This window comes from Triplophysa dalaica, chromosome 14, assembly GCF_015846415.1.
Source record: "Triplophysa dalaica isolate WHDGS20190420 chromosome 14, ASM1584641v1, whole genome shotgun sequence".
Classification (NCBI taxonomy): domain Eukaryota; kingdom Metazoa; phylum Chordata; class Actinopteri; order Cypriniformes; family Nemacheilidae; genus Triplophysa; species Triplophysa dalaica.
The window spans coordinates 3,756,808-3,784,089 of record NC_079555.1 but is presented as its reverse complement, the minus strand read 5'-3'; the positions used below and the strand labels follow the sequence as shown (position 1 = coordinate 3,784,089).

General features: G+C 38.2%; 1 protein-coding gene across 5 annotated transcripts in view; it reads right to left on the bottom strand.

The window, feature by feature from the left end:
• Positions 1-20,248, bottom strand: part of sema3d (sema domain, immunoglobulin domain (Ig), short basic domain, secreted, (semaphorin) 3D) — a 34,313-nt gene extending 14,065 nt beyond the window's left edge. The window contains exons 1-7 of one of the 5 annotated variants that reach the window (XM_056766389.1): positions 18,743-18,870; positions 18,165-18,343; positions 9,196-9,431; positions 3,960-4,120; positions 1,807-1,869; positions 1,530-1,649; positions 147-240 (exon numbers count right to left, since the gene is read on the bottom strand). In XM_056766389.1, the coding sequence (XP_056622367.1) occupies positions 147-240; positions 1,530-1,649; positions 1,807-1,869; positions 3,960-4,120; positions 9,196-9,334 (577 nt within the window). In that variant the 5' untranslated portion in view covers positions 9,335-9,431; positions 18,165-18,343; positions 18,743-18,870. Of the gene's footprint in view, positions 1-146; positions 241-1,529; positions 1,650-1,806; positions 1,870-3,959; positions 4,121-9,195; positions 9,432-13,123; positions 13,230-14,174; positions 14,407-14,998; positions 15,098-18,164; positions 18,344-18,742; positions 18,871-20,187 lie in introns of those variants that run through there. The other 4 variants (XM_056766390.1, XM_056766387.1, XM_056766388.1 and 1 more) reach the window with 4 other exon arrangements.
• Between the last annotated feature and the right edge of the window lie 7,034 nt (positions 20,249-27,282).

Sequence of the window (27,282 nt, the reverse complement as noted above, 5' to 3'; positions counted from 1 at the left end):
GGTCATTTTAACTTGAAACAAATGTTTCGCAAACAAAACAGAGCAAAATGGTTTAACTTGGTGGAGAGCCCATTACGTGTGAAAGAGATAAAATGCTTCAGAGAGGTTTCTGTTTACAGAAGGAAATATTTTGGAGCCAGTCTCACCTGTCAGTACCGAAGCGAAAGGCTGTTGTGGATCAAAAGGACATTTCAGTCGACCGGATTCAGCACTGGTGCTGTGGAGATGAAGCCAGCTGTCCTACAACCACATAGAACCACATAGAAGTTACGCAGCGTTATTTTCCCTGTAAGCATGGTAAAGCAAATAGCTCCAGAAAAAAAGTAAAACTGCATAAAAGCAACAACAAAAAATTTGAGTCAAATGATGCATCAGTGGGAATTGTGAATGAATATTGTGAACCAAAATCAGTTCAGGTTAAGAAGTCACATAAACTACTTTAAGGCCGCACACACTGCAAAGTTTTGGGAAAACCCATTTAAATATGTCGTAAATTCACTAAACCATCGGTCCATGTGTGTGTGGAAAGGATGTTACTGCTGCATTTTGAGAGTGTAACTACAGCAACAGGTTGACCGCAGCAGTAAAGAAACATGAATCCCATAAGTTTAACCTGTTTGGTATGTTGTTTTCTGGTAAAGATTGGTTATGTTCGACACTTTGAGTTAAAGTACCGGTAAGAGAGAAGCTGTGTTTTGTTTGTCGTCAGGTGGCTGCTTCACAAAGTGCTCTCCCAGTGTTGCCATGTTCTCGTAATTATAAACGTGTGTAGTTTGATCATTGTCACGAAGCTATAGATTCTTTATGAAGTTAGTATGTAGCGTTTTTTTGTTGGTCTTATCAAATATAAAATGTTGAATTTTTAGGTGTATTTGTAGCTTATCCTTGTTTGCTGATTTTCCAACAAAAATATCTGGCAACGCTGTCACTTTACCGGTTTTTCGCAACTAGCCCAGTTCAAAACACGTGAAATAATAAACACTTGTACATCTTTTCACGTGATTTTCTTGCAATGCATATACAGAAAAAGCACACGCAACTCTAATTGACGTTTAAATATGTCATTAACAACTAGTGTGTTCTGTACACATTGTGTGGAATTTTTATAAATGCGGTTGTCTCTACCTTTACTTTTCGGGAGTTAAATCAGTAGAATGCGGTTATCCCTCCAGAAAATTTGTGAAGTGTGTGTGTACCAGAGACGACCTTTGCAATTCGGAGACACGTTTCAAAGAAACAGTTGAAGGTCCCCCATTTATAAAAAAAACCCTGTATTTAACATTTTCATATTTCAGCCAGTAGCGTATTAAACAAATTCCGTCCACCCTGTATTTTATTTGTTTAAACAGAACTATTTTACAATCACTAAAAGATTCTTAATTTTTAGAAATAAAGTAAATTTAGTTCAGTGGGGCACTACAGACGAATTAAGCAACGCCAGGACGATAGCGGAGACGAAAATATGTTTTTTTAGTATTTCGTTCGTCAAACGCTCGAAGGAAAAAATGGTCAGTAATGTACGCCCTTGCCTCTCTGTAACCTTTGACCTCTAAGAAAACACAGGTGGGGTGAAAAGCTCCGGTGCCACAGGCGTAGACATGGGTCCGGTTGTAGCTGTGCAAAACTCGTACGAAGTTAGCACATTCCGTCTGTGGCGGGAAGAAAAAGAATGTGAGCTTGTAAAACAATTTAACAGACGTATAAAGCAAGCTGACATAAACGGTCTCCCTTTAATATTATTAACTATTTTACAGTAGACAGACTGTACGCTTTCATTCAACAACATCTATTCTTACAGATACTTACAAGAGGGTTTTTGCCTGCCAGGATACACATATCAACCCTGTCTCTCGGAGCTGGCCAGCTAATCTGCAGGAGAAACACACACAAAACATTAGTAACATAAGAACACCTGAAATCAACTAAATCAGGCCTGACAAACACCTTATACCTTAAAAGTCAGTGTAACTGTTTACAATAGCAACTTTGTAATAGAATCGTTAAAGGAAGGTAATTAACCGTCAACTGTAAACCTTACAAAAATCTTTTATTTGGATTGAGATCATGCCGTGACTTAAAGCAGGATTTTAAACAAAATCCATTGTGTATACACCAGATGAAGGGCTGTACACATGAAATACTGTAAAAACATACGCTCTTGCTAAAACTCAAAAAGGAGCTGGGAGAGAGAGTGTACAGATAAACAGTGACGGAGGTCTGGCACAAATGTTATAAATATCTTAAGCGCTTAGCATGCAGAGGGCTGACCTGTGACCTTGACCTCTGAGAGCCGTCACTACATGTTACATGCTATCCAGCTAACCGCTCTGATTACATATGATTACACATGCTCGTGAGATGACTTTACATAACGGTGCTTTGAAGATTTGCTGGACTGATACAGTACATATTAAAGCCCTCCATCCTATAAACCCCCCATGGGTCATACCGTCATACAGTAAATACAAACGAAAACACTTACAAACAAAGACCAGGTTATGATAACACATGAGCATGCAGCTCAACAGATGGTTGTAGAATGTTCATAGCTTTGGCACAGTCCTGCTGTTGGAAGTCTGCCTCTATTTCTGTGTTTATTGTTGTAAATCTTTGCTGCAGATCTGTATTACAGGTGCAACCATTAAGGATCAGCGCGAATGTGTGTGTGTGTGTGAGTGGACTTGGTTTTTATATGTTAGTGGGGACCTAAACCTGAATGCACATCAACTCATGGGGACTCGTGTCACTCTTGGGACCAAAATTGAGTTTCCCACGGGCACAGAAGATTATAAATTGTACAGAATTATAATTTTTGAAAATCTAAAAATGATCAAAGTTTTCTTTGATCTTTAGGTATAGGGGTTGGGTTAGGCAATAAAATATACAGTTTGTACAGTATACAACTCATTACGCCTATGGACTGTCCCCACGGAGATAATAAAACATACGTGTGCGTGTGTGTGTGTATGTGTGTGTGTGCGTGCGATGAGAGAGTGTCATGAGACCACCGTGGGGACAGTGATTGAAAGGTGTGATGTTGTAAGGTCAGCCCTGTAGCTCCGTAGGTGATGCTATGGGAATCTGCAGATCGGTGAACTGACAGTTTAAAGATTATGAGTTTTTAAGAAGGTTTGAAGTGAGCTGAGGAATATATCTTACACACACATAAACACACATTTACCACCATAATGTATTTATAAGCTAAACAGAGACTTTCTGTCAGCAATTTTTGTGAGATTACGGCAGTATAAACAGTTTCTGATTTCTGATTTGTGCTAAAATTTAATCTAGATAATGTTGTCCAAGTATAAACCCTTAAGAATTTGAACATCTTAAATTTAAAGGGATAGTTCACCCAAAAATGAACATTCCGCCATGAATTACTGAACAAGTTGTTCCAAACTTGTATAGATTTCTTTGTTCTGTTGAGCACAAAAAATATATTTGAAAGAATGTTAATGACTACCATTAAAACGGTTGTCAAAGGTGCCCCCAAAACGGTTCGTTTTCACAAATTCTTTAAAACATTTTCTTTTGGGTTCAACAGAAGAAAAACATTTATAAAATGATTCTATGTTAATCAAACCCCAGGAATATAAGAATTAAGTCTTACATACACAGAAATGCACACAGCTAAAAAAGCTAAAGAACACACAGGCTAATTAACATGTGATGTCAAAAGACAAGGCCGGACAGCATACTTCACCAAAAAACTTGGTTCATAAGACTCCATTATATTCCTCAGATGTAATGAAAACACTACACTATTCAAAACCATTTTACTGACCAGACTCTTGCCCTGGAGGGCTCTCTGTCAATCCATCTGCGGGCTTCTAAATAATTCCATGGAAAGCCCAGTTTTGTCCCAGACCACACATAGTGAGAGTTTCTAACAGGCCTTTCACACAAACCTGATTCTACATGTTTGCAGATGTGATCTCTTAAAGTTGTGCGTTTACCTTTTTGGGGTGTTTATTGATGTTGTCTGGATCCAACAGGTAGATGTGGTCTTTAACACCTAGCAGTAATCTGCCTTTCTCCTCATCCAATAGGATTGTCTGAAACTGCTGTCCCTCGGTGGAACCCATAAACGGCACAATGCTTCGAGAATGGATCAGCTCTGGAAAAGTCATGTGACAGTCAGCAACACACAAACATACACGGACATAAACAGGCTCTACTTATATAAACACGCACAGAGCGTAACCCATAAATGGCGAAAGGAACTTCTCTGTCAGAAAAGCATCAGAACGCACAGGAACCTAGATATAAGCATTTAGCTTGACGCTTGAATGCGATCTACATTGCATATACATTTTAACAGCATTCACGTTCTAAGGAATTAAACCATTGACCATCGTGACTAATCCTCAAGATACCCTTTTCAAAATAAAGGTGCTTAAAAGATTCTTCACAGGGCCATAGAGAACCATTTTTGGCTCCACAAAGAACCATCTCTTTCTTAACTTTTTATAATCTGACGAAGCCTGATTTGTGAAACAGAAAGGTTCTTCGGATGTTAAAGGTTCTTAATGGAACCATTTAGACAAAAACGTTCTTTAAGGCATTGTGAAGCACCTTAGAGCATAGTGGTTTGTGTGAGCATATAAAAGCATGTATGTGTGCTGGATTACAAATATTCGTCTGAATATGTAATTCTCTCTTTTACTGAATTACTGTACTGTAATTGAGGAAAAGGAAACCACAAGTAGGCGTAGACAATAAATGAAACGGCATCGAAACCCATGAAAAGTAAAAACCGAAAAGTAGTTAGTGCAAGCATTGATATAGAAACTGTGTTGAAGATCTCACCCAATAGTCATCTCTCACTATTTAAATGTACAGAAATGTAAACAATTCGTTTTTTCAATTCGACTCAATTCAAGTTGATTTGTAAAGCGCTTTTTACAATGTTGCATTGTTTCAAAGCAGCTTTACCTTTTTCCATTATTCCAAGATTTTATCTTCTCTTTAACATCCACAACCCCTCTATCCTCTAACCCTCCCCTTGCCTGTGTAACATAAACCAGGAGCATCTGAACTGAACCGAATGTGAGAAATCACCTGGATCTAATCTGTCCTATCCATTCACACATGTGAGCACAGCGTCAGATTAGGTTCATTCGCAGAACACGTTTCATGTGCTCTCTATGGGTAAATGACACATTCAGTTATTCTAACTGTAGAAAGCCAGTAAGCAGTGTAGACAGCTGAGGTGCAGATTACCATCTGAACGTACAAAGAATGCATGCTTTTACGATAATGTAAATAAGCTTGTAGGCTGCAAGCTATCAACAACGATTTAAGAGAGGTGGAAAACCTATATAGGTGAAGTTGGATTCTTAGGTTGTTATTGTCCTCTTTGAATACGAACTGATCTCTCTGGATACACCATTCTTGACATACTTTCAAAACACGTCATGATGCTTGACTAAAGCATACAATCTTTGTGCACTTGGATGGAGTTTAATTCTCCACCCAATGCTCTCCATGCACAAAACATAACCATCTGCCGACACCCGAAACACCCCTTGACTCTGAGTTTTCAATACTCCATGAAATCTGAATTCTTGAAATCTCTTCATTCTTTGTCTCTAGAATTTTAACAACCTCTCTTCCTCTGATGTCTTTCGTAGGCGCACATCTTGCGTAAACATCTGTGTTGTGGTCAGGTCATGGCGTCACGGTTCTGAGCCGTGAGCAGCCAGAAGCTGAATAAATCCTAGTATATAACTATTATTCTCTGGGATGTAGGGTCAGGAACGGCACACCTCTGATCAATATTTACAAAAAAGAATCCTCTCCAAAATAAAACCCCATTCATGTTGGATGTATAACGTCGAACTAGTCTGTGCTAATCTACTCTGCAAACAGTAATAGGTCAGAGCCCCCCACTGAAAAAATCCCTCTTCAACAATGAGGTTTATCTGGAGCCCTGGAGCATAATCTGGATTCTTTAAGGGAATCCATCCCTTGCGTCCACTCAAGAGACAGTTATCTACACAAGTGTTTGAGCTAATTTTTATATTTATTGGTTGGAGATAACAAGCATAACAATGGTGGTCAAATTACTCAAAGCATGCATTAAAATCTTGCTTAAAAGCTGAATGTTCTACAATTATATTAATGATTAGTATAAGGTATAAGGTTAACAAGATAAGTCTTTTTAAGTTTTAAAATAAAATAACCATTTTGTTAACCAAGGAATAATCTGATCTACTCGATCACACAAGCACATCCGGAAAAAAAACGTTAATAAAAGTGTAATGCTTTTGCTGTCATATTTAACATATTCCAATGAAACATAAAAGTGGCAAACCGTTTGAGACCTCATTCAGGTAATATAAATCTAGTTTTTATAAGCTTTGTAATAATGGATGTCTCTGGTTTGTTTGGAGTGGCATAAAAAATACTCTTAAAACAACCTCATAAACAGATTCGGACAGGGTTCGGTTTTCTGCGTTTTTCGCAGCCGTCGCAAGCATTTTGAGAGGAGTTTTGACAAGATACCGTATAAACGAGTGCCAAACACAAAAAAGCGCATGCGAAAATTCCGGACTGTATGTGCCTTTTACATTCAAAGTCATTCAGCCCTGCAAGTACATAATGTATCATAATGGTTGATGACTCTGAAACACAAATCTACATTTTAAATTAATGCATAATTTGAGGGTATGACAAATGAGAGCCTCCCCAAAAACTGGGCTACACATGAAAGTTATAATGCCCCAAAGTGAGACTTTTAAATTTCTCAAAGGGTAAACGATTATACACTTGGGGGTAATCTATTTCCTCTAATGTTTGGGGAGAGAGCCAAACTTGTGGAATCTAGAGGAACCGTACGCATTAAGATGATACATTATCATATATATGACCTAAGTGTTTAGAAAACCACAGCCAACTGGGAGCCATATAACTATAACTTCATTAAATACCGTACTGTGGTCTGCTTCCTATTGCAAAATAAGGCTTTGTGTTTCGGCTCGACATGAGGCTTGACTCTGATATGCGTGTCTACACCCATCACCCATATACCCGTTATGTCAAACACATGAAAATAAACCACACTCATAAAACAATCAATAACTCCCACTGAAGACCCTCGTACAGAGGGGGCCTGTCTTTAAAAGAAATATTTACACTAACTGATGATAATATTTTGGTGTTTCGCTGACTCCGCTGCATACTGTCTGGACGAAGTGATGTCGGCGATAGAAGGGATACTGTTTAATTGACTCAAGAGAATATTATGAGATGTATCTAACACAGATCAGATGTACCCCTTTAGCCCTCCTTTGGGAGAAAAACAGGCTTTTTAACACATGGGTAAAATAATCCTACTGCTAACTGGCCCTGAGGTATGCAAGCCACTGGTTTGGGTTTTCAGATTAATGATAGTGTTCTGATACAGAAAAGGTGCTGATGTGTTTTGATAAAAGGTTTGCTACAATAAGGGATAGTGAATTGCCTCTCAAAATCCTTAGACCCCTACTGAACAGAACAAAAACATGGAGTAGAACAATATAGACGAAGTAGACAGGGCAGAAACTTAATACCAAACCGTAAGTTTATAAGCTGTTAAACTACTCAACTAGAAGCCAGTGTTCTTTATCATAAAACTGATCATTGAAATATAAATGTAAATAAACAAACGCTATAGAATTTCTCTATTTTGATATAAAAAAAATTACCTATAGATTCAATTTTGTGTTTTTTCTCAAAACTGCTTTGCAACAACTGAAATGTGCGTTAAAACTGCAATAGAAATTAAGCATATTGTATTGTTCAAACTACCTAAGGATTACTTTAAGATTTTAAGACACCATTATAGCACAAAGCATTCTCCCAACAAATCGACTTAAATATAGAAATTTGATGCAACCATACATTGTGGGTTTTTTTATGCTGAAAATAAACAGAGCATTCACCACAGTCCGTCATATTTTTATTGGCCTTAGTTTCCTGATTTGGCTGAGGTCTGTTTCAGTAGCGAGGGTCAGATTAAGAGCGCTATTTGGGGAGCTATAACTTTATTCCTCACAGTGGAATCAAATAAATTCTGTTTTCCCTGAACTAAAATTGAGGCAGGGTTTAAATGCAGAAGAGAAAGAAAACAAATGTGAAACAGCTAACTTTTATTGCTTCCTGTTAGTTTGATGAACTTAACATCTAAAGCATTTCAGACGGTCCATGGTAACTAGAGAAGATTTATAAGGCGTTGATGTTTGTGGACGATGTACGCATGACTCTTAACAACCCATAACCAATATGTGTCAGACTGTCCGTTCACTTAAACAAATAAGGAAATGCTATTACTTTCACAGTTGTTTCTTTTAAACTTCACTTGTTTTATAACATCACACATTTATTTGCTATACAGCTTTCCTGCAGCTCAGTGGTAAGAGCTTGGGTTGTGCACATAGTCAAACCAAATGTATAGTACAATGCAATCTAAGTACCTTTGGATAAAGGCGTCTGCCAAGTGCATAAATGTAAATGTAATGTATTTTTCGTGAACTCTAACTAATACTAAACTAATACTAAAGCAAGAACGTGTAAGTGTGTGTGAATGTGCCGCACTTCTATGCGGCCACAAGCATGATTTTGATATAATAAGTTTTATAATTAATACAACTGGTGTGACTTAATTTGTACAGCCAAGCTAACATGGTCCCAGTGAAAAGAACACAAAAACGTCTTCTGCTACACTCTTAAAAATAAAGGTGCTCAAAAGGTTCTTTACAGCCATCCCATAAAATAACCATTTTTGGTTCCACAAAGAACCATTCAGTCAAAAGTTCCTTAAGAACCATCTCATTCTTCCTTTTAAGAATAAAAAGAACCTTTTTTCGATGCAAAGTGTTCTGTGACATGTACTGTAGCACATCCCCTATGTACACTCAATCAGTCACAAATGCAGTCTAAATATTGACCTCAAGTGAGTTATAAACCTCTTATCACACTTGCACTTCAAAATGAATCTTAAAAGAAAACGTTTACACACACATTTCAAATAAATACATAAAATACATTAATCTTTTCCAACAAAAAAATAAATTTGGATTAAATGGATTCATTCCCACCTTAAACTCACATTGCGTTTTAATACTAATAACATTATAAGACAATTAATAGATAGCCATTTTTTGCAATAAAAAAAAACTTGAATATAACAGAATAGGATAAACGTTGTACCTTTGTAGCTAAGTTTAACTCTGGGCACGCTCTCCTTCATGCAGTTCGCATCAGGCAGAACGAGAAAGAGATATACCAGCACGGACCACCAGACAGGGCAGAATCGCTCCGTCCTGACCCGTCCTGACCCTCCCAGCATCTTGCCCTGTGGGAGACACTGGTTTCTGCTCTTCTGTTTCCCACTGTCTTTATCTCCAGCTGTCCTCACAACGCGATAGAAAAGCTTTGGTCCCGACCTGTGATGGAATGAACGAACAGGAGTTATCTAAAGGAGTGGCTGGGCGTTTCTGTGGGAGGCGTGTGAGTGTATGTACGTGAGTGTGTGTGTAAAATCGTGTTAAATCCCGAGCGGATGCTCAGCTGCTATTATAAGGTTTCTTTCAGGCATCCCTATGCATTTGAGGCCAGCATCAGCTGCTGCCCTATTCAAACCCTCCCTTTTGTCCACCAACACGCATACTTTCTCTGTCTCTTTCTCTCTTTCTAAATCTGTTTGTCTCTAAACAAAAGGTCAGCTTGATGAGAGCAGCCACTTTCAGCCTTCTTTCAAACACCCTTCTTTTATTTCTCGCACCCAACTCTCATCTATTCTGCCCCTTTCTCTCCAGTACAACAGACAGTATTATAAAACCCTTGGGCTGGGGTCGAGGTGATGATCATGTCTGAATCTGCTTCATTAGTCAACAGAGTGGCATGAAATTGTGGGAGAGAGCGAGCAAACTGCAGCAGTTTGTCTTCATTAGGAGATTTCCTTGAGCAGGGCATCATTAAGAGGAACGATTTACACATCTCTCCTTTCTCCAGAGCAGAGGCTCTCAAAACACACCAATTACATTGAATGCAGGAATGAACAAATTATTAAATGGACAAATGAATGATTGAAATACGGGACAGGAGAAAGGGATGAATGTTAATTGCACATTTTTTGTAAGAAGCAATTCAACAATTGGCTAATTGGTTCAGTGAGGATAACTTTTGAGTTGATCACGATTTATTAATGTTGGGACATAATTCTGATGTGTCATCATTGGTTATTCTTTGAAGAATGCTGTTGTCCTACGGAATGTTTTTCTATTCCTGCATATTTACATGTACCAGACACGCAGACATATTGCTCACATAAAGATAAGTCAGATATGTCTGTTTATTTAAAGAATACGGTGGCATCATAGATAACTTTGATTTTGACTGATTGACCAGGATAAGAAATTTATATTTGGGGTTTAAAAGGGCAGACGGAGTTATCTCCTAGAGCAAATGTCATAAGGATATCAACACAGGGGCTCTTGGGTAATCCCAGAGTCTCCTACAGTACAAGTTCCTCAATCTCTTTTTACATATTTTTTTTCACAAACATCTCCACACAAGCTTCTTCCACGTACCACAGGAAGTCCATTACACAATTTTACCCTGCAGCTCTACCCAAGTGTCACACCAAGTTCATTGTTAGGAGCTGGAGTTATATTTGTGTTATTGTTGGCAGGGGTCAATCACACTGTTATGGTTGTAGTACTTTGTAGGGGTTAATCGTGTGTAAATAATGTTCACTTTAGCACACACAGACAGAAGGTTAGACATTGTGTTGTTTTCATAACATACTAATGACAACATGACATACAATGAAAATGTGCCATACATCACAAGTGATTTATTTCATTCATAACAAATGGCAGGAAGACTCAACAATGAAAGTCCGAAATTTGCTACCCTCAACTTCTAATATACTGTCTGGAATACTGTCATTTTTTGACTGAAGTTGAATTTTTTAAAATCAGATGTTTAACAGTAATTATTTTCCTATGCTTCCATTGTGAAATGTGGTTTATTTATTCTATGATATAAAATAAGTAAACAATGAATACAGTAAACTTCTAATATACAATGAAGTCAGTATTTTGATATAAAAAATAAAATGTGTTAGACTGACAACCTGTTTGTGTATGTGTTTTTTTTCCATTTACAGCATATTTCTACTTGCTATCAACATGTGTATAGATAGACTTCTCAAACCCGATAATGTACACCTCCCAACTCAATACCAATAAGGAAAACATTTGTGAAATCACATATCCATCATTTGTTATGAAAACAAATGAAATTACACTTGCCTACGGAAACTGTTGAATGACAGACAGCTCACGTATCCAACGAAAGGAAAGAGGAACCTTTACTTGAACTCATCAAATGTTGTTCATGTGACATTTTGGAAACTCCTTTGGCCTCAACACAACCGCCCAACCGCCCATCACATGCCTCCAAAGCGCATGCATAGGCGAAGTCATAGTCGCTCAATCTCACATTTCATTTATAATCCTCAACAACTGTTTCCTACAGACTATGTCTGATTTAAGGTAATTGTTCTATTTCCACAACTGTTATCATCATCCACGGATCACTGCGCTCTGAGGTTTGCCTGTTATGGTAAAGGCAACGGAATAAGATATCAAATGACACGGGCAAATGAAAACTTGAAAGTAAAAAGCTTTCCTTTGTGTTTTGCAAACATTAACGGAGGTGAAACTCTGTCTTAAATCGTGTTGGCTCTAGCCAAGTCCATGTTTAATGATACGTTTTTAATCCCCCCTCTAGTCTTCAAAGGAGAAAAAGTTTTAGCTTCATACCTGCCCTTAGCTCAGAGAATTTAAGTCAGGTGCATATCTAATGACAGGGACCAGAGGGAGAGTAAGAAAGAGAGTAGTGAAGAATTTCCTCCCAGCCAACATTCTCAAACCTCATTATGTGCAAAGAATACCTGACACAGTCTGTCTACCTGTGAGTGACAGGTTTAGGGAATTATGGGTAATTCTATACATCCTGAAAGGAATCTCTATAGCCGTAATGGAGAGCGGACAAAGTGCTCAGATAATGTCTCCTCTTCGTTCTCTGTTTGGACGGAACGGATTGAAAATTGCAAAAGGTGAAGAGATGGTGTTGGGTTTACGCTGTGTCAAAAAAGGACAGGGTGTTTCTACATTGTTTAGTGTTTTTATCATGGGTTTTCAAGTGTGTAAGGCTAATGAATGGAGCCTATTGATGGAGACAAAGCTGAAAGTCAGTCAGTCATGTTACTCATGACAGAAAACACACACATGCACAGGAGTAGTAAGAAAATGGTTCATTTAATTGTCTGGTGGGCTCTTAAATTACAAAACAAACTCCTTAGAATGGACCCTTATCATAGAGCCTGTTTTACATTTTCTTGCAACAAACAACAACACCCTAGCAACCTCAAGGCAGTACCCTGGCAACCACCCCTAATGCCCTAGCAGTGCTCACATTTACACTTACGAGTTGTAGAAATCAATTTTTCCACACTTTTCTATTCAGCGAGAACATCTTGGCTATGGCACGGCTTACATCCAAAAAGTGTGTGGAGAAAGTAAGTGCAATGTAGTTAAGAGAGATGGCAAGAAAGAAAATGTTGAGACAGATAGAGAGACAGGAGTCTGAGAGGCCGATGGCACTTCTGTGCTAGAACCTCTTAACACCCATATGGCACTATGCCCCAAATAACCACAGCCGTACAGTAAACATACTTAAGCACACATCTAGCAGCTAGAACCCATCACCCTGCCATTAAGTGCCATAACTTCTGTCTATTCTTTCCAACATACACAGAGGGAATCCAGTCCTGCAACACCCCAAGTATCCAAATATATTTCATTCATAAAACTCAAATCAAAACGTTACATGTGGTACATACGAAGTATCCTGTATATGATGTGTGGCTGTGCATACAAAGATAAAGAAAACAGCTAAAATCATGTTTCACAGTAAAGACCGTGCAAGCATAATTGAGGTTAAATTCATGAACTTATAATATTTACTTTAATCAACCAATTCTTATTATCAAAAAAAGTATACCTCTCTGCTTTGTGTGTGCGCACTACAGCTGTGGCTCATGACTGAAGCTTTCTATTTGACTCACCCATAAAACCACAGGGTGTGTGAGCGAGACTTTCCATAAAGTCTGTGTGCATCACAGAGAGGTATTATCTGGCACGTTAACACGGGGCGAACGCCGCCGGGGGAAGAAAGAGCCTCCTCTCACTCCCTCAAGTGTTTCGTCCTCGCTCCCCTGAGCTTGTTTCTGGAGCTCCACAGAGTCAACAGTTAATGCCAATCACTGCTGTTGGCACATAGGTGTGAGGAGGACCAGAGACGGATGGGAGATCTCCCATCATTCACTGCCTTGACAGACACACTTTACTCCCATTAAACATTCCTCACCCGCCGTGCGGCCCTGTGAAAATACCTCTTATCTGCTTTCATAACCTTGTTAATCTTTCCTTAATTCATTTTGTGTTATCATTCTGACATGCAGTAGACCGTATTTTATGAACAAAACAAATAAGGTTGCGTTATTACATACATATATAAAGAATAAAGAATCTTCATATTTACAACAGCAGACATTTGTAAAGCTTGTATGCAACAAATATTTGCTTCACATTAGCAAGCAGGGTTGCCAGTATAAGCCACAGCTGGGCTTTAAATCGTCTGAAATGAATGTGTCTATTCAACAAAAAGTAAAAAGAAAAGAAAAGCACGACTGCTCATGATAAACTAGAGTATTAGTGCAAATATTTATTCTCCTGAGAGCCAGTAATTCCCTGCACACTATCTGACGTGTGTTTGTTAATATTTCTGAGAGAATATACGCCACTGTTTCAAGTGCATGTCCATCAAAGCAAATGATGGGGTGTAGCCTATTAAATAGGAACAATATGGGCTTAATCAAATTAATTATGAAATAATAATAGTCTGTGTAGTGTAACATTTCATAATACAATACAATAACGTTACATTATGTCGGTAAGTTAGTCAGTACGTCATTATCAGTGTTGCGCTATAGTTGAGCTGTACTCCAAATGCGTCAAATAGTTACAATAATGCTACAAAGTGAGGTTTAAAACTTTCCGACTCATGTTGGTTGTTGTAATATAAAAAATAAGGTAATATAAATGATAAGCAGGTACCTGTTCGCGCGTGCGTCTGCCGTTATTTTCTGCAATCCGATGCGCACTTTGACGCTTCAAGATCGGTTATTATCCAAAGTCGTGCTTTAATATCTTGACGGTGATGTCTTACACTTAAAACGAGACACGTCAAATTGAAAACGAATGAAAAGGATAAATGCTGTATGGGTGTGACTGGACGTCTGCCTGAGGACTCCGCGTCTCTGGAGCTCGAGTCGACTGGCGCGCGCTCAGAGCGCCCATTAGCGCCGCGTGCGGGGAGGGGAGGGCAGAAAGCGCGAGGGAGAAGCGCACGCTTCGGCGTCCTTTGTGCTGAGCTGTTAACTTTTACATAGTTTTGAAGCTATATCATATTCGACAATAAACTATTTTCCAGGCTGTTATATAATGCTAATTTTGCTTTCCTGTAGCTCTGTGGTAAGAGCATTGCGTTAACAACGCAAGGTTGTGGGTTCGAGGGCATTGCAAATACCTATGTAAAATGTATAGGATAAAGCAATGTAAGTCGCTTTGGATAAAAGCTTCTGCCAAATGCCTAAAATGTAAATGTATTTTCAATTTAGCAGATGTGTCATTAATACCATGGAGACCATATCTGTCTAAATACCAGTAAGCTGAATCACGTTCAAAAAGATGCACAAGTATCTGTGTGATTTGGTAATTGTTGTAACCTAATTGACCATGTTTTTTTCTGAGGAATTCAAAACATGTTAGAGATGAAGCCGATGTGGTGAAAATCCAAAGAAACCACCCCACATTACATCAACCATATAACATCATCATATTTTAGTGATGATGCTGATATAATAATCCAAAACACTTACATCCAGCGGTAGTTCTCTTGACTGGCAGTCAAGGTTATCGAGGTTCCAATATTTTCTTCTGCTGCCTGTAACCGTGATTAACTGGAGCTAATGTGGCATCTTATGATATACGCAGCCCTTTATTAAAGCTGACATAAACAATAAATTCGGAAGCTTGTCACTATACAGAATGTGGGGCACAATTCAGTCATTGTGTGAGGCTCTGGCCCACAGAACTGCCAGAGAGAGAGAGAGACAGAGAGAGAGAGTGCACGGAATAACATCATTCATAGAGTTGATGTGATTATACTGTTTCCCATTTGGAGAACCACAGCATGTTGAAACTGGAATGTGATGTGTGTGTGCGTGCATGTGTGATGTCACTCTCCAATGCTGCACTTTCCTCTACATTCTTCTTGACGTTCACCATAATATAGTAGAACTTCAGTGCTGACCTTCTTCGGATATTAATGCATAGAATAAAAAGCCATTTTGCAGTGAATTATACAAAACAGAATATTTTGCTAAATTTACTAAATGATATGAACAATACGTTGAGAGACACGTCTAAATAGCCAAGAGGCAATTGAGCAGTACAGTACAGAAGTGACCTTTTTAGGGTGTGCTCGAGATAAATTGAATCCGGACAGTTTGTGTATAAACCATTGTGATGCTCTACTGTGTGTTGCTTTGAAAACCGACTGGCTGTCCCATTATGCTGCCAAGGACTTTACGAGTGGAACACCGCCCGGAAAAAAAGTGTGTGCCTTATACTTTACAAGTACCGTACATACTGTGTGTGTGGTGTGTGTTTGTTTCAATGCATAATCTATGAAGCACAGTTACTTCAAACTAAAATGACATTTCCTTATTCGTTATCATTCTGGTATGATACAGAGCTCTTTTACCACCAGTGAGACAATTTAGCTTCTATCTACCCATGTCTGTGCTTTTCCTCCATCTAAGCCGGAACACTAAAAGAAATCTGTGAGTAATTTCTGCACTAATCTGCTGTAAAGATCTACAGTGCCAAGGGCTGAGAGCCAACACGCTACACCAAGGGACCCTTTAGTTCCCGTTCCCCACACAGAACAACATATTAGTGCTTTGAGAGAGAAAGAGTGATTAGCCAATCATGTTATTAGTGCATGAGCTGGCCCTCTGGCCGAGCACTCCCACAACGCAACAGGCCATGTCATCCAGGCTTATCAATGATTAGGATAAGAATCAATAATGAAATCACGCCCAGCCAACTACTTGTGGAATTGTGGGGTCTTTATCAAACATGGAAGTCCACTGGGGGTTTTGGAATGGGTGAGGAGACAAGCCACACATGGACAGTCTGTCTATAACACACAAACTTTTGCGATTCCCTCTCATTTCATGCACAGTATCTAAATGGGAATCTTTCATACCCTAAAAAAAAGAGACCTATTTAAGTATGCTTTCACATATTGTATTTCTTTTGAACTAAAAATAGGAAAGTATACTTTATACAGTCCACATTTTGTGAAATATACTTGAGGTATGTCTCATTAATACATTTATAGTATACTTAAAAGTACACTTTTATACAAACTAACAAGTCCCACGTGGTACTGAAACAGTATACTTACAGGCAGTGTTGGCTGTAACTAGTTACTAAGTAATTAGTAACTGTAATTTAATTAATTTTCCCTTATAAAGTACAGTAAGGGATTACTCTTATTATTCCTGTAATTGGATTAGTTATTTCAGATGTAATGAACTAAATACTGTGAAGTGTATACAACAGTGGAATTGACATTAAAATTAAAAGTCTAACTTTAAAACACATGCATTAATGTGTATTTCTCACATTTGTGATGCAAGTCAGTTAATTAGAGTATTGTGTACTTTTATATTATTTATATGAATGAATTAAGAGTTCTTTCATTGAATCACTTAACTAATGAAGGTTGATATAAGATATAGAAAGTAATTAGTAATAAGTAATTAAATAGTTTGCGGAGAGAGAAATTTGTACAGTGATCGAAAGACTCTTCTGAATATGTAATTAGTAACTATTGATTAATTACTTTTTCAAAGTAACTTACCCAACACTGCTTACAGGTATACTTGTACTAGCAACTACTACTACATAAAGTATACTTCAAATATACTTCAAGATCATTGTATTGTATATGGTTAAGCAACGCTGAAGAATAAACAGGCTATACAAACTCAGTTCATCAACATTCTGCATTTTCATAGTTAAAAACTAAATGGTACACAAAAGCACACTCACACACTGCCCACATATCTCTTGGCATTGAAAAGAAACAGCTAATTACAACACAAAATTTTGCATTCTCCACGGCCGGACCGTTAATTGTACTCCATCCATCATAAATGCAGAATGTATGCCTTGCACTTATTCTCACCGACAACTTTCAGAACAATTTCAGATCTTGATACGAACATTAAAGTTTCTTTGTTTAATTTCACCGGTTCAGGTCCCTCACCAGTCGCCCCCTCGGCTGCGGTGTAGCATTATAAACAATCAACGTTTTGCTATAAGGCAGGCAGAAAGATTGCTTGATATTAACAAACTGAACAAACAGCGTGTTTGTGTTTTTCAAACACAAGCCATGGAGCCCAAGTCATTCTCCGAAAAAGCCCCGAGTGAATTAGCTGTAAATAAACAATGCGGCTGTCTACATAGTCTCACTCTTCCATAGGTAAACACTCACCGAAAAAAATCCATTTAGCCACAATTGCACTGAAAACATCCAATCAGCCGCGCAAAGTTTTCTCTCGTTCTGTAACGTGTTTATTTACCCCTTGCTTTTTCACAGTTGGCAAGCGTCTGTGCATGGAATTATTTATTATTTGTCCCTAAAAACCAAACCGCTGGATTCTTTGATTTCGCCCGAGCTGTTTTGATGTCCCGAGTGGCAGAGATTTTAAATACTCAAATTGAACACACACATATTGCACACACGTGTATACAGACTGTCTATGAGGATCAAAGTGCCAGTGTGTCAGCTCCAGTTGACATCCCATTAGAACAGATAAACACCTACGTGTGTTTATCTTTGCATGAACATATGCAAGTAATGTAAAGCATGTGTGTTTTGACAGTCTTTCAAGATGGAGTCTGGTTTAAAACAAACGTGACATCCACATATTGTCCATGTTTATTTGTTTACAATGTTTCATACGATACCTGCCGTATACCGTTGCGAGAAAAGATGCATGGTGATTTCTCCCAGGAATCCTGATTCATCCCGACGGCCATTTTTTCTAAGAGACTCCTACAAATTTCAGATATAAACATTTGTGCATCTGCCAGTGTTTGTTTTGTTTGTTGTTTGGAGATTACATGCGGGAATGATTTACCTGTTTCTGATAAGAAAACATACAAATAAAATCTCTTTAGGGGCTCAGATGTTATGAATATCCTCTATATCGCTATTTAAAACATAAAATTGCAGTTACTTTATATACGTATCTTTACACGGGTTGAAGTCAAATTATGACTCTAGGGTGACCATACGTGCCATTTTACCGGACACATCCTGGTCAGGATTTCACGTGTGTCCTCCGGTGGGCGCATTTGTCCACCACATACATCATCAAGGTTCTCACATTTCAGTTTAAACATTAACATTTATTTCTCTTAAGACATATTAAGACAATTATCGCAGTTTCCTTCTTACCTTGAAATATAACGATTGTTTCTAAATTAAAACCTCAAATTATAAACTTCAATGACGTGTCAAATGCGACATCCAGAGGACTCACCGAAATCCTGGCCAGGACGTGTCTGGGAAAAATGGGACGTATGGTCTATATAGATGACCCGAGTTTGAGTCCCGGCTCGGCTCCTGTTCCACTCTTTCTCATCCCGCAGCTTTCTGTAACTCTCTCCACTGTCCTTTCACCATAAAGCAGCAAAGGCCAAAAAAAATCACTTTTTAATAAATGTTGCAGATGTTGCAGCATCAAGCAAATGGAGATCTTTGCTTGGATACATTTTTTCTAAGAAAAAAACCCTGAGAATCTATTTTAGACTTAAAGAAGACGTTTTAGAAGAAATTTCAATGAGTCAAACAGAGCTCAAACGTTTTGCGAGAATTTAGACCAATCAAATTTTACTAATAACAAATGAGTTGATCTACGGAACTATGCTGCATATCAACAAGTGCATTTTGCAAACATTTGAGTGTAAGATTTTTTAGAAAAGCAAGTCATTGTTGTTGAGTTTACACAGACTCCTGTTTAAGATCTGGCTGCATACAGAGCCAAACTAGAGAGGAAATTGTGAGAGGAGAGGAGACGGTAAGAGAGAATAGCAGGAAGATTATATGTCTCTGACCTGCAGGGGATGTTTGGAAAATAGTTTCAGAGAAAATTTGTTTAAAGAGTAATGTCAGACAGCTGGTGGACATGCTCTCACTTATGCCTCTGTGATAGAGGAAGCATGTGTATGTGGCTGCGTGCATGTGTGCGTGCGTGTGTGTTGTACTGTAAGTAATGGTGCAGGTGTTAAAAATGTGTATAGCTTAACATCACCATGACCTACAACCACTGCTTGGATAAAAAACAAGTGTACACTAGCTCAACTAAATGAGTGACATTAATAACCATGATTACACACACAAGAGCTCCACAAAATACACATGATGTGTTTCACATGGAAAAGATCATTGAAGTGTTGGTTTCGGTACTATGAAGATGTGGTTCGGGTGTATACGAAGGCAACAAAAACATTTGTCGGGAACTGTGCTGTGCACCAGCTCAGACACGCAGTCATCTTTCAATAACGCTTAAAGCTGAATTTTAGACAAAAGAAGGATTTTAAGGTTGTGTTCAAAAGATCTTACCCAGACAAATACCTCTAATGAAAGTCTTTCCCAAGACACTGGGTGTTCACGACAGCTGTCTGGCTTATCAAAATAAGAATTTCTACAATCACACACACGCACATATCCACATATCGTTATAAGCAGACATTATAAAGCCACGTATTTAGTATGTAATCTGCTTCCGAACCCACTTAATGATTCTTTACAATTAATTTGAGATTTGAACTGGAAAATTGCGATGAGAGGCGATTTGATTCCTAATTCGGTTCACATTCACAATTCCCATTTGGGAAAAGACAATCTGATAAATCCAGGCTAAACCAACCTCATCCCACACAAAACAATCCAGCCACATTCACAGATAATAATGCACAAAGTTACCAGTTGTCCCTGTCCTCACATTCCCACGGTCATGATCCACGCTGGATGTCAGTAGCTGAGGCAGTTCACATTTCCTTCACTTGATCTCTCTCTTTGAATCCACCCATGCCTGGAGCGTCACACCCTCTCACCGATTTCCACTTTGGCACATAACTCAACAGACATTTATGTGAATCATATAAAAAAGGTTTGTGGGCTGATTCAATTAGTCAGCTGCGAGTATCCATTTTCCTTAGCACACGACCTGAGATTATCTGTCAGGAATGGTATTTGAACTGAAAATAAGACATTTGACCTTAGTTTATCCTGCATACTTCTTTTTTATGATAATCTTTACCCTTTTTAATTAGTTTGAGTGTGAGCAGCCTCTTCAAATCAAAATAATGAGACAACCTCAGGGACATTCCTGTTATGCAGCACCTTTTGAACTCTGTAACTTTGAAAAAGGAATATGCTTATACTGGATTTGCTTATACTGGATCTCTATAAAAGAGATATCAGTTATTCAGAAAAAGTCAAGCCTATTGATTATTATTATTATTGATTAGTGTAACAAAACACTTAGCTCACAAATTGATGCGATACATGTTAAGGGTCATTCACATTAAAACGATTACTTTAAAGATATACTGTAACTATATTTGCCTCCACATCAGCAGACGCTAGCGGTTACTTTGGTTATTCTAAACCCACACGCTGCTTCAGTCACTAAAATAAATGAAGATGACCAGCTGCTGAGGCTTTCGTTTTCATTCCAGAACGTCTTTTCTCCAAAATATGACATCAAAGGCTGGATGCTTTCGCTGTGATGTAATGCTCTTACCATATTTGGAACATCAGGTTCAAAAAGCAATTGTACTGACAGGTACACCCACCTGACTTATGTATACATTTGGGCGGTCTTAGTCAAATCATACCACGAACTGACGTAGATTTGTGGGGGTGTGGTTACACGAGGCGTTTCATGCAGGTCTGGGTCAGCAATCGCTTTTAGATAGAATGCATCTTTTGTTCCCGACACTTTCATTTTTGCAATTTTGCATGGACAATTTATAACACACCAAAGACACAGAAAAACATTCATTCGCTCCATATGACCCCTTTAACTGAACCTTCTGTAAATAAAAAGTTAAGAGTCGAGAAAGCTAAATCCTAAAGTCAATTGCACGTTGAGTCCGAAATTCACGTCCGAAATTTCCGCACGTTAAAAAATAAATACGACCTCACATTTTGTCAATCACATTTACACATTACCTCCGATATATCCGCCCGTCAAAAAAAATATTCAGACTGGGTTCGATTTTCTGCGTTTTTCGCATCCGTCAAGCATTTTGAGTGGCCTTTTTAACAATTCAGAGACACCGTACAACCAAGTGCCAAATATGAAAAGACGCAAACGAAAATTTTGGACTGTATGTGCAAAGACCTTAAGAACTTCATAAAGTGATGAAGCAAGGAGACTGGCACAATATCGTCTCACAAGTAGTGAAATAATTTGAAATCCAAAATTTAAATTTTTAAGTTCAATTGACCTAATCGTAAGAAGAAAAAAAATGATTTGAAAAAAGCAAGTAATATTTTATTCAGTGTATTAAGACGTATCGAAAGGGGCAAGAGCTGCATAGTGAGAATGGCCCTCTTTCTTCCCATTCTCCTGCTCTCTCCCTCTCTCATGCTGGCAGCTGTGTATAGGCATTGAGGTCACAGTGGCAGTAGGTTAAAGCCCCACAGCTTGTGACAGAGAGGAAACAATGGTGAGAAACGCGGGATCGGCACTTCCTGCTTCACCAGTGACACACACCATTGGGCTTAGGCGTCCTCCCACTGGTCCTTACGATTCGCTGTCCCTTTTGTGGCCTGGGCGTTGTTATGATGGACAGATAGCCATTTCACCTCGCTATGGAGAAGAGGAGGTGCACCTAAGATTTATGTTTGTATAGCATTATGTTGGATTACATTTGTGTAGTGGTGTAGTCTACGTGATACGCAGGTATACCCTGTAAAAAAGATCAAGGATTTCCTTATACCCACTTTTTTAAAAGCGCGGGGATATTTAACAATATCGTTTTGTGACTTTTAGTACGAGCATTTAAACAAGATTATTGCCTGCCCCTGAAGCTGCTGTCACTTCGGTTGACACTGAGAAGTCAAAGAAAACGAGCCCGACGAGGCTGATGCTACGCTGTACACGGCAGCTGGCAGGGTCATCCTCCCTCGCGAGAGTGTCCCGGGGTCTCGCTTGCCATAAATCTATCAAATTGCTTTTGATTACATACAGAGGCATACTCTATGCATTCATGAGGGTGGTGGTGCTCATTGGTTGTCGATCTGGGACGGGTGAGTAGGCTGGGGGGAATCAGAGTATACTCATAAGAAAAACTAGACTACAGCACTGTTTTAATGACACCTCATTACTTTTTTTACAGGAACTTGTAGGAAAATGCACACAATTTCTAATACGTGGCAATTACCAAAAGAGTCGGCAAATTGTAAGACTAGACCACAGGTGGCAAGACCAACACTAAGCACAAGTACCAAAGTGGTTCAGCATTAAATAACGGCTGCAGGGAAACTAAGAAAATGATTTTTTTTTTGTCATATTAGGTTAAGATTTTCTTTGTATTCACAATAAATGTACCCGGCCGAGGAGCCTTTGAAGTGATATAATAGAAATACTCCAATCCAAATATTTGTTTCAAAATTTGGATTGCCTCCCTTATTACCTACATTGGACAGAATCTTGCTTTAGAATATCGAAGCATTGAAATTTAACTATAGAGTCAACTCTATATAACTCTTATAAGAACTCCGCAAGCTTTTCCCCCTCCCCTTTTTCCTCTTCTTGGAATATGTCTCTTTATTAATGTATTCTTTTGTCCAAACAGATTGGCATCACAGAGCAAGAGAGAGAGAGAGAAAACTGTATACTCAGAGTTCTGTTCGCAATGCCTGTGGTCTTGTATAACTCCTGTACGCTTCTCTGCTCTTATCAGGCATCTGCACTGTAGATGGAAACTGCTTTCCTCAGGACCCCACAGGCCGTCTGTACTGCTGCCTGCTTATTATACACATTCAAATACCAATCAGACCCCAGGTTGAGTCCCAAACCTGTAACCAGATCTGTGAGTTCAGTGTGATATCCAACTCTGTTAAAATAATACTTTTGAAAACATCATCGATCCCACAGGTATAGCTTACGATTATTTGTGTAAGACATTGTGATTCTGTTTTCAGGAAGTTTTAGAGGTTATGGTGAAAGCACTACTTATAATATAAAATAATCACGGCATAGTCCCAATGACACCTTTCCCCAGAATAAAATGAAACAAAAAGGAAATTTAAGATAAAAATAAGTTAACGTGTCTTACAAATCCTTGCAGAGCTAATTACCTGTGTAAGCTCATTCGAAATTGAGAATATATACACTGAAAACTGTTTGTTTTAAGCATAAATCTAATCAAAGTTAGAGTTAAGGCTTGTGGTTAAAACAAGAAAATAACTAAAAACTGAAAGAAATAGTTCTCATTCAAAACACTCTGAAAAAACGATTAAGCACATACTGTAGCTTCTCAATTATATTCATCTTAATTTAAAGAGAGAGTTTACCCAAAATTCAACGTTTTGTCGTCATTTACTCATTCTCATGTCATTCCAAACCTGTATGACTTTCTTTCTTCTGCAGAACTCAAAAGAAGATATTTTGAAGAATGTAGATAACCGAACAGCATTTGCCCCCATATACCTCATTTGCATGTGAACTAAATCACTGATATATTTAACAGAATGCTGAATTATTGCTGAAACTGACCCAACTGAAAAAGTCATCAAACCTAGTCTTAGAAAGGTCTAGATGGTCTCTTAGCCTGATTACCTGAAAAGTGTCCTAGAACAGCCAACATACTAGACCAGCCAGTACCAGTACATACAGATTTTTACTAGAAATCCCAAATTAAGATTTTTTCCTGCAATATAAAGCCATTAAACTAAACATATTTTTGTATATGAACAAATATTTCTGGGGTTTGTGCATGGTAAAAAATACACAACGTGGTTCTGCACTTAATGTGTGTGCGTTCTACATTCCTCATATGAATTACTTGGACTTGTAGCTGTATCCTGTGAGAGGCTCTAATGACGGTAGTTTGTAATTGTGTTCAGTGGAGTGGGGAGAACTGTTCAGCGATAAACTGTCTGTCCGTGGTTAAGTAAACTCAACAGGTCACAGGGGAATAGTACTAGAGATGACCCTTCTTATTCTGTCTGAACTCAAATACTGCATTTTCTAGTCGGCGTGCATGTCAGTCTACATGTGGATGTGTACTGCACGTGTGTTTGGATGCGTCCTTCCAGCTGTAGCTTAACTGGTTTGTCTCCTATACATTATTTTTACAACCCGAGTTTAGCTGGATTCAATACAGTAATGACTTCAGTTTCTTGTTTAGCAATAAAACAAATGATGTTTGTCTACATTTACTGCAAATTAGTGAGTAAAATGATCTTAACACAACGTCCAGCGATTATCAACCCAATGCTACAGTACATTAATAATAATGCTGTCAAATTTCGCCTGACCCTTTGTTACTGTGATTTTACCCCCTTCACACATCATTTAAACACTGAAATCCAAATTTAAGCAGGCGTCAAAAGCATGTGATAGTCTTGCTTTGGCTTTTCTACCTACAGAACAAGAACAAACAGTTCAAAAGTAAATCTTATCCGTGTTCTCCGAGACTACAGAGAAATCGGCACCGTTTAAAAAGTCTCATTACATAACTAAGAAGCAAGTTTCTGTCAGCCGTGATTTAAGCACCTGATCTGATTACCACTAATGGTACAGTGCACTGCCCTTACTAAACTTAATCCGCTCTGTACAGCCATCAAACAAAATCTAGTGTGCTGCAAATATGTAATCTCTGTCAGGCATTAATACATTGTCAACTTATTAAATGGTTACTGAAGTGACTAAACAGCACATATTGCAGAAATTCAACATCTTGTTCTGTTGGTTAAATAATTAATGTTTAAAATACATCCTAAAATGTAAATAGTCATACAGAAATTAATTATATATACAGTAGACAGTTTAAATTGCCCTTCCAAGCGACACAGGATGGGAAAAAACGGTACTATGTCCAGAAAAATAAAACTGTACATTTTTACTTCCTGTCATAAACTTTGCATGTTTAAAATTGGCCAGCTCTGTGCATTACAATAAAAATAATTCCCATCCATCATATAACCGCTTTGCTTCAGTAATCATAGAGGATGCAGTCATTTGGAACATAAACTTTAAATGGATAAACAATCAGGAGCAATTCAAAGTCATTAGCAGCGTGGGAGCAGACTGAATAAATGTGTGTGTTTGTGCCTCTCCAAGGAGTTCATTAAAGGCTGTTTTACTGAAAGGTGCGTATTACCACTCCTAAAAGTTTGAGCACTGTTACAGGCAAGAAATGAGCTACGGCCAGAGAATCCATAAAACACCTTCAGACGATTTAATTAGGATACAATATGCACCTTGAAACAGGCAGCACACTTACAAAGGCATCCTTGAAAAGCACTGAACACAATTGCAAAAAAATTGTGCGTATAATCGCATTCACAGGCAGGGTGAATTTCAACAGGAGGTATTTAAGCGCCAAGTAGATCCTGTGGTTTTAAATAGGTGCCACATTTTGTCTCATTAAAGTCACAGTGAATGCGTTTGCAAGAGCTCAGGTACAAATGTAGCCTTGTGATCGGGCTCATTACAGAAAGATATTACCAGCGTTAAAGTTTCCTCTACACGCGCCTGTCTCTAATCACTACAAAGACAAGCTTTCAGTTCACGTGTCTCCTGCTACGCCTCTGACTTCACTGCATGTGTTCTGTTGAGTGACTGACTGACCCATATTATAAATGTATAAATGTGAACCTTCAACATTTGTCGAACATTTCCGTTTTACAAAAGTTTTTTTGGACTTTCAGATTATGGAAGGCAAGAACAATTACTGAAAGGTCAATTGGATGTTTTGGCATTGGTATGAATAACCCTTTGTAGCACCATTTTAATAGTTTTTCTTTAATATTTTTAATAGTGTGGTGAACTGTTTGTGAAGGTAAGTGCAATAAAATCAATACATAATAAATAATAAGCATCTTTGTTTAAATACATTTCAATTTTGAATCGTATTACCTAACATTTTAGACTGACATAGATATTGTTTAATAAAAAAACATTTAAAAACAATGTTATCTTATAATAAGTTATTAAAGCTGTAATCCTTAACTTTTTTGATTAAAAAAAAAAAAAAAAGTTATTCAGCAAGTAAATGAACAACCACCACTATTCAAAGCGGTTTAGCTTTAAAGTAATGAAAATCCAGTTATCAAAGTTAAAGATTGTAGACCAGCTAGTACATTTACTAGAGAGAAACAGTTCAGACTGACTACTGTAGTCCCAGTAACAGAGATCAGACTTAGATCATTATTTGCCAAATAATATCTTTGCATACCATTGAAATGACATTAACAGAAAAGTGTTGCCCATTACAACATGTCCAATGAAACCTTATATCCAATTAAAGATCTGTTTTCTTTAAACTTTTTTCTATCCACTTTTATAACCTCTACGCCGGGCCGTCACCTCTCTGACCCACTATTATTAATGCCATAGCTAGCAGGAAAACATATAAATTGTATAAGTTTGTGTGTCACACATTAAAGGAAAGTAAATGAAAGATCTAACACAGGTACCATTTATTTGTCCTCATTAGAAACGGGAAACATTATTAACGCTGCGCACCCAGAAGCACCCTGGGAAGAAAAGGCCAAACGGTCACAGAACTTACTGACACCAATAACCGCACCAGCAGTCCCACAGTAAATCTCCACAGACCAATCAGACCAGTACCCTTAACCAAATAACATTCAATGTCTGCTTGTCCGTGTGGTCAGTCATGCAATGATTTAGTGCACTGAATCGTTTTTAATAAAACGTGAAAGCAATGTTATTCCTTTCTTCAGTGAAACAGGCCAAATGTATCTTGCAACGTTTTAGAAGGAACTACTTCAGCACAGGAAAGAAACCTTGGGTTGTCAAACCATCTCATTTAC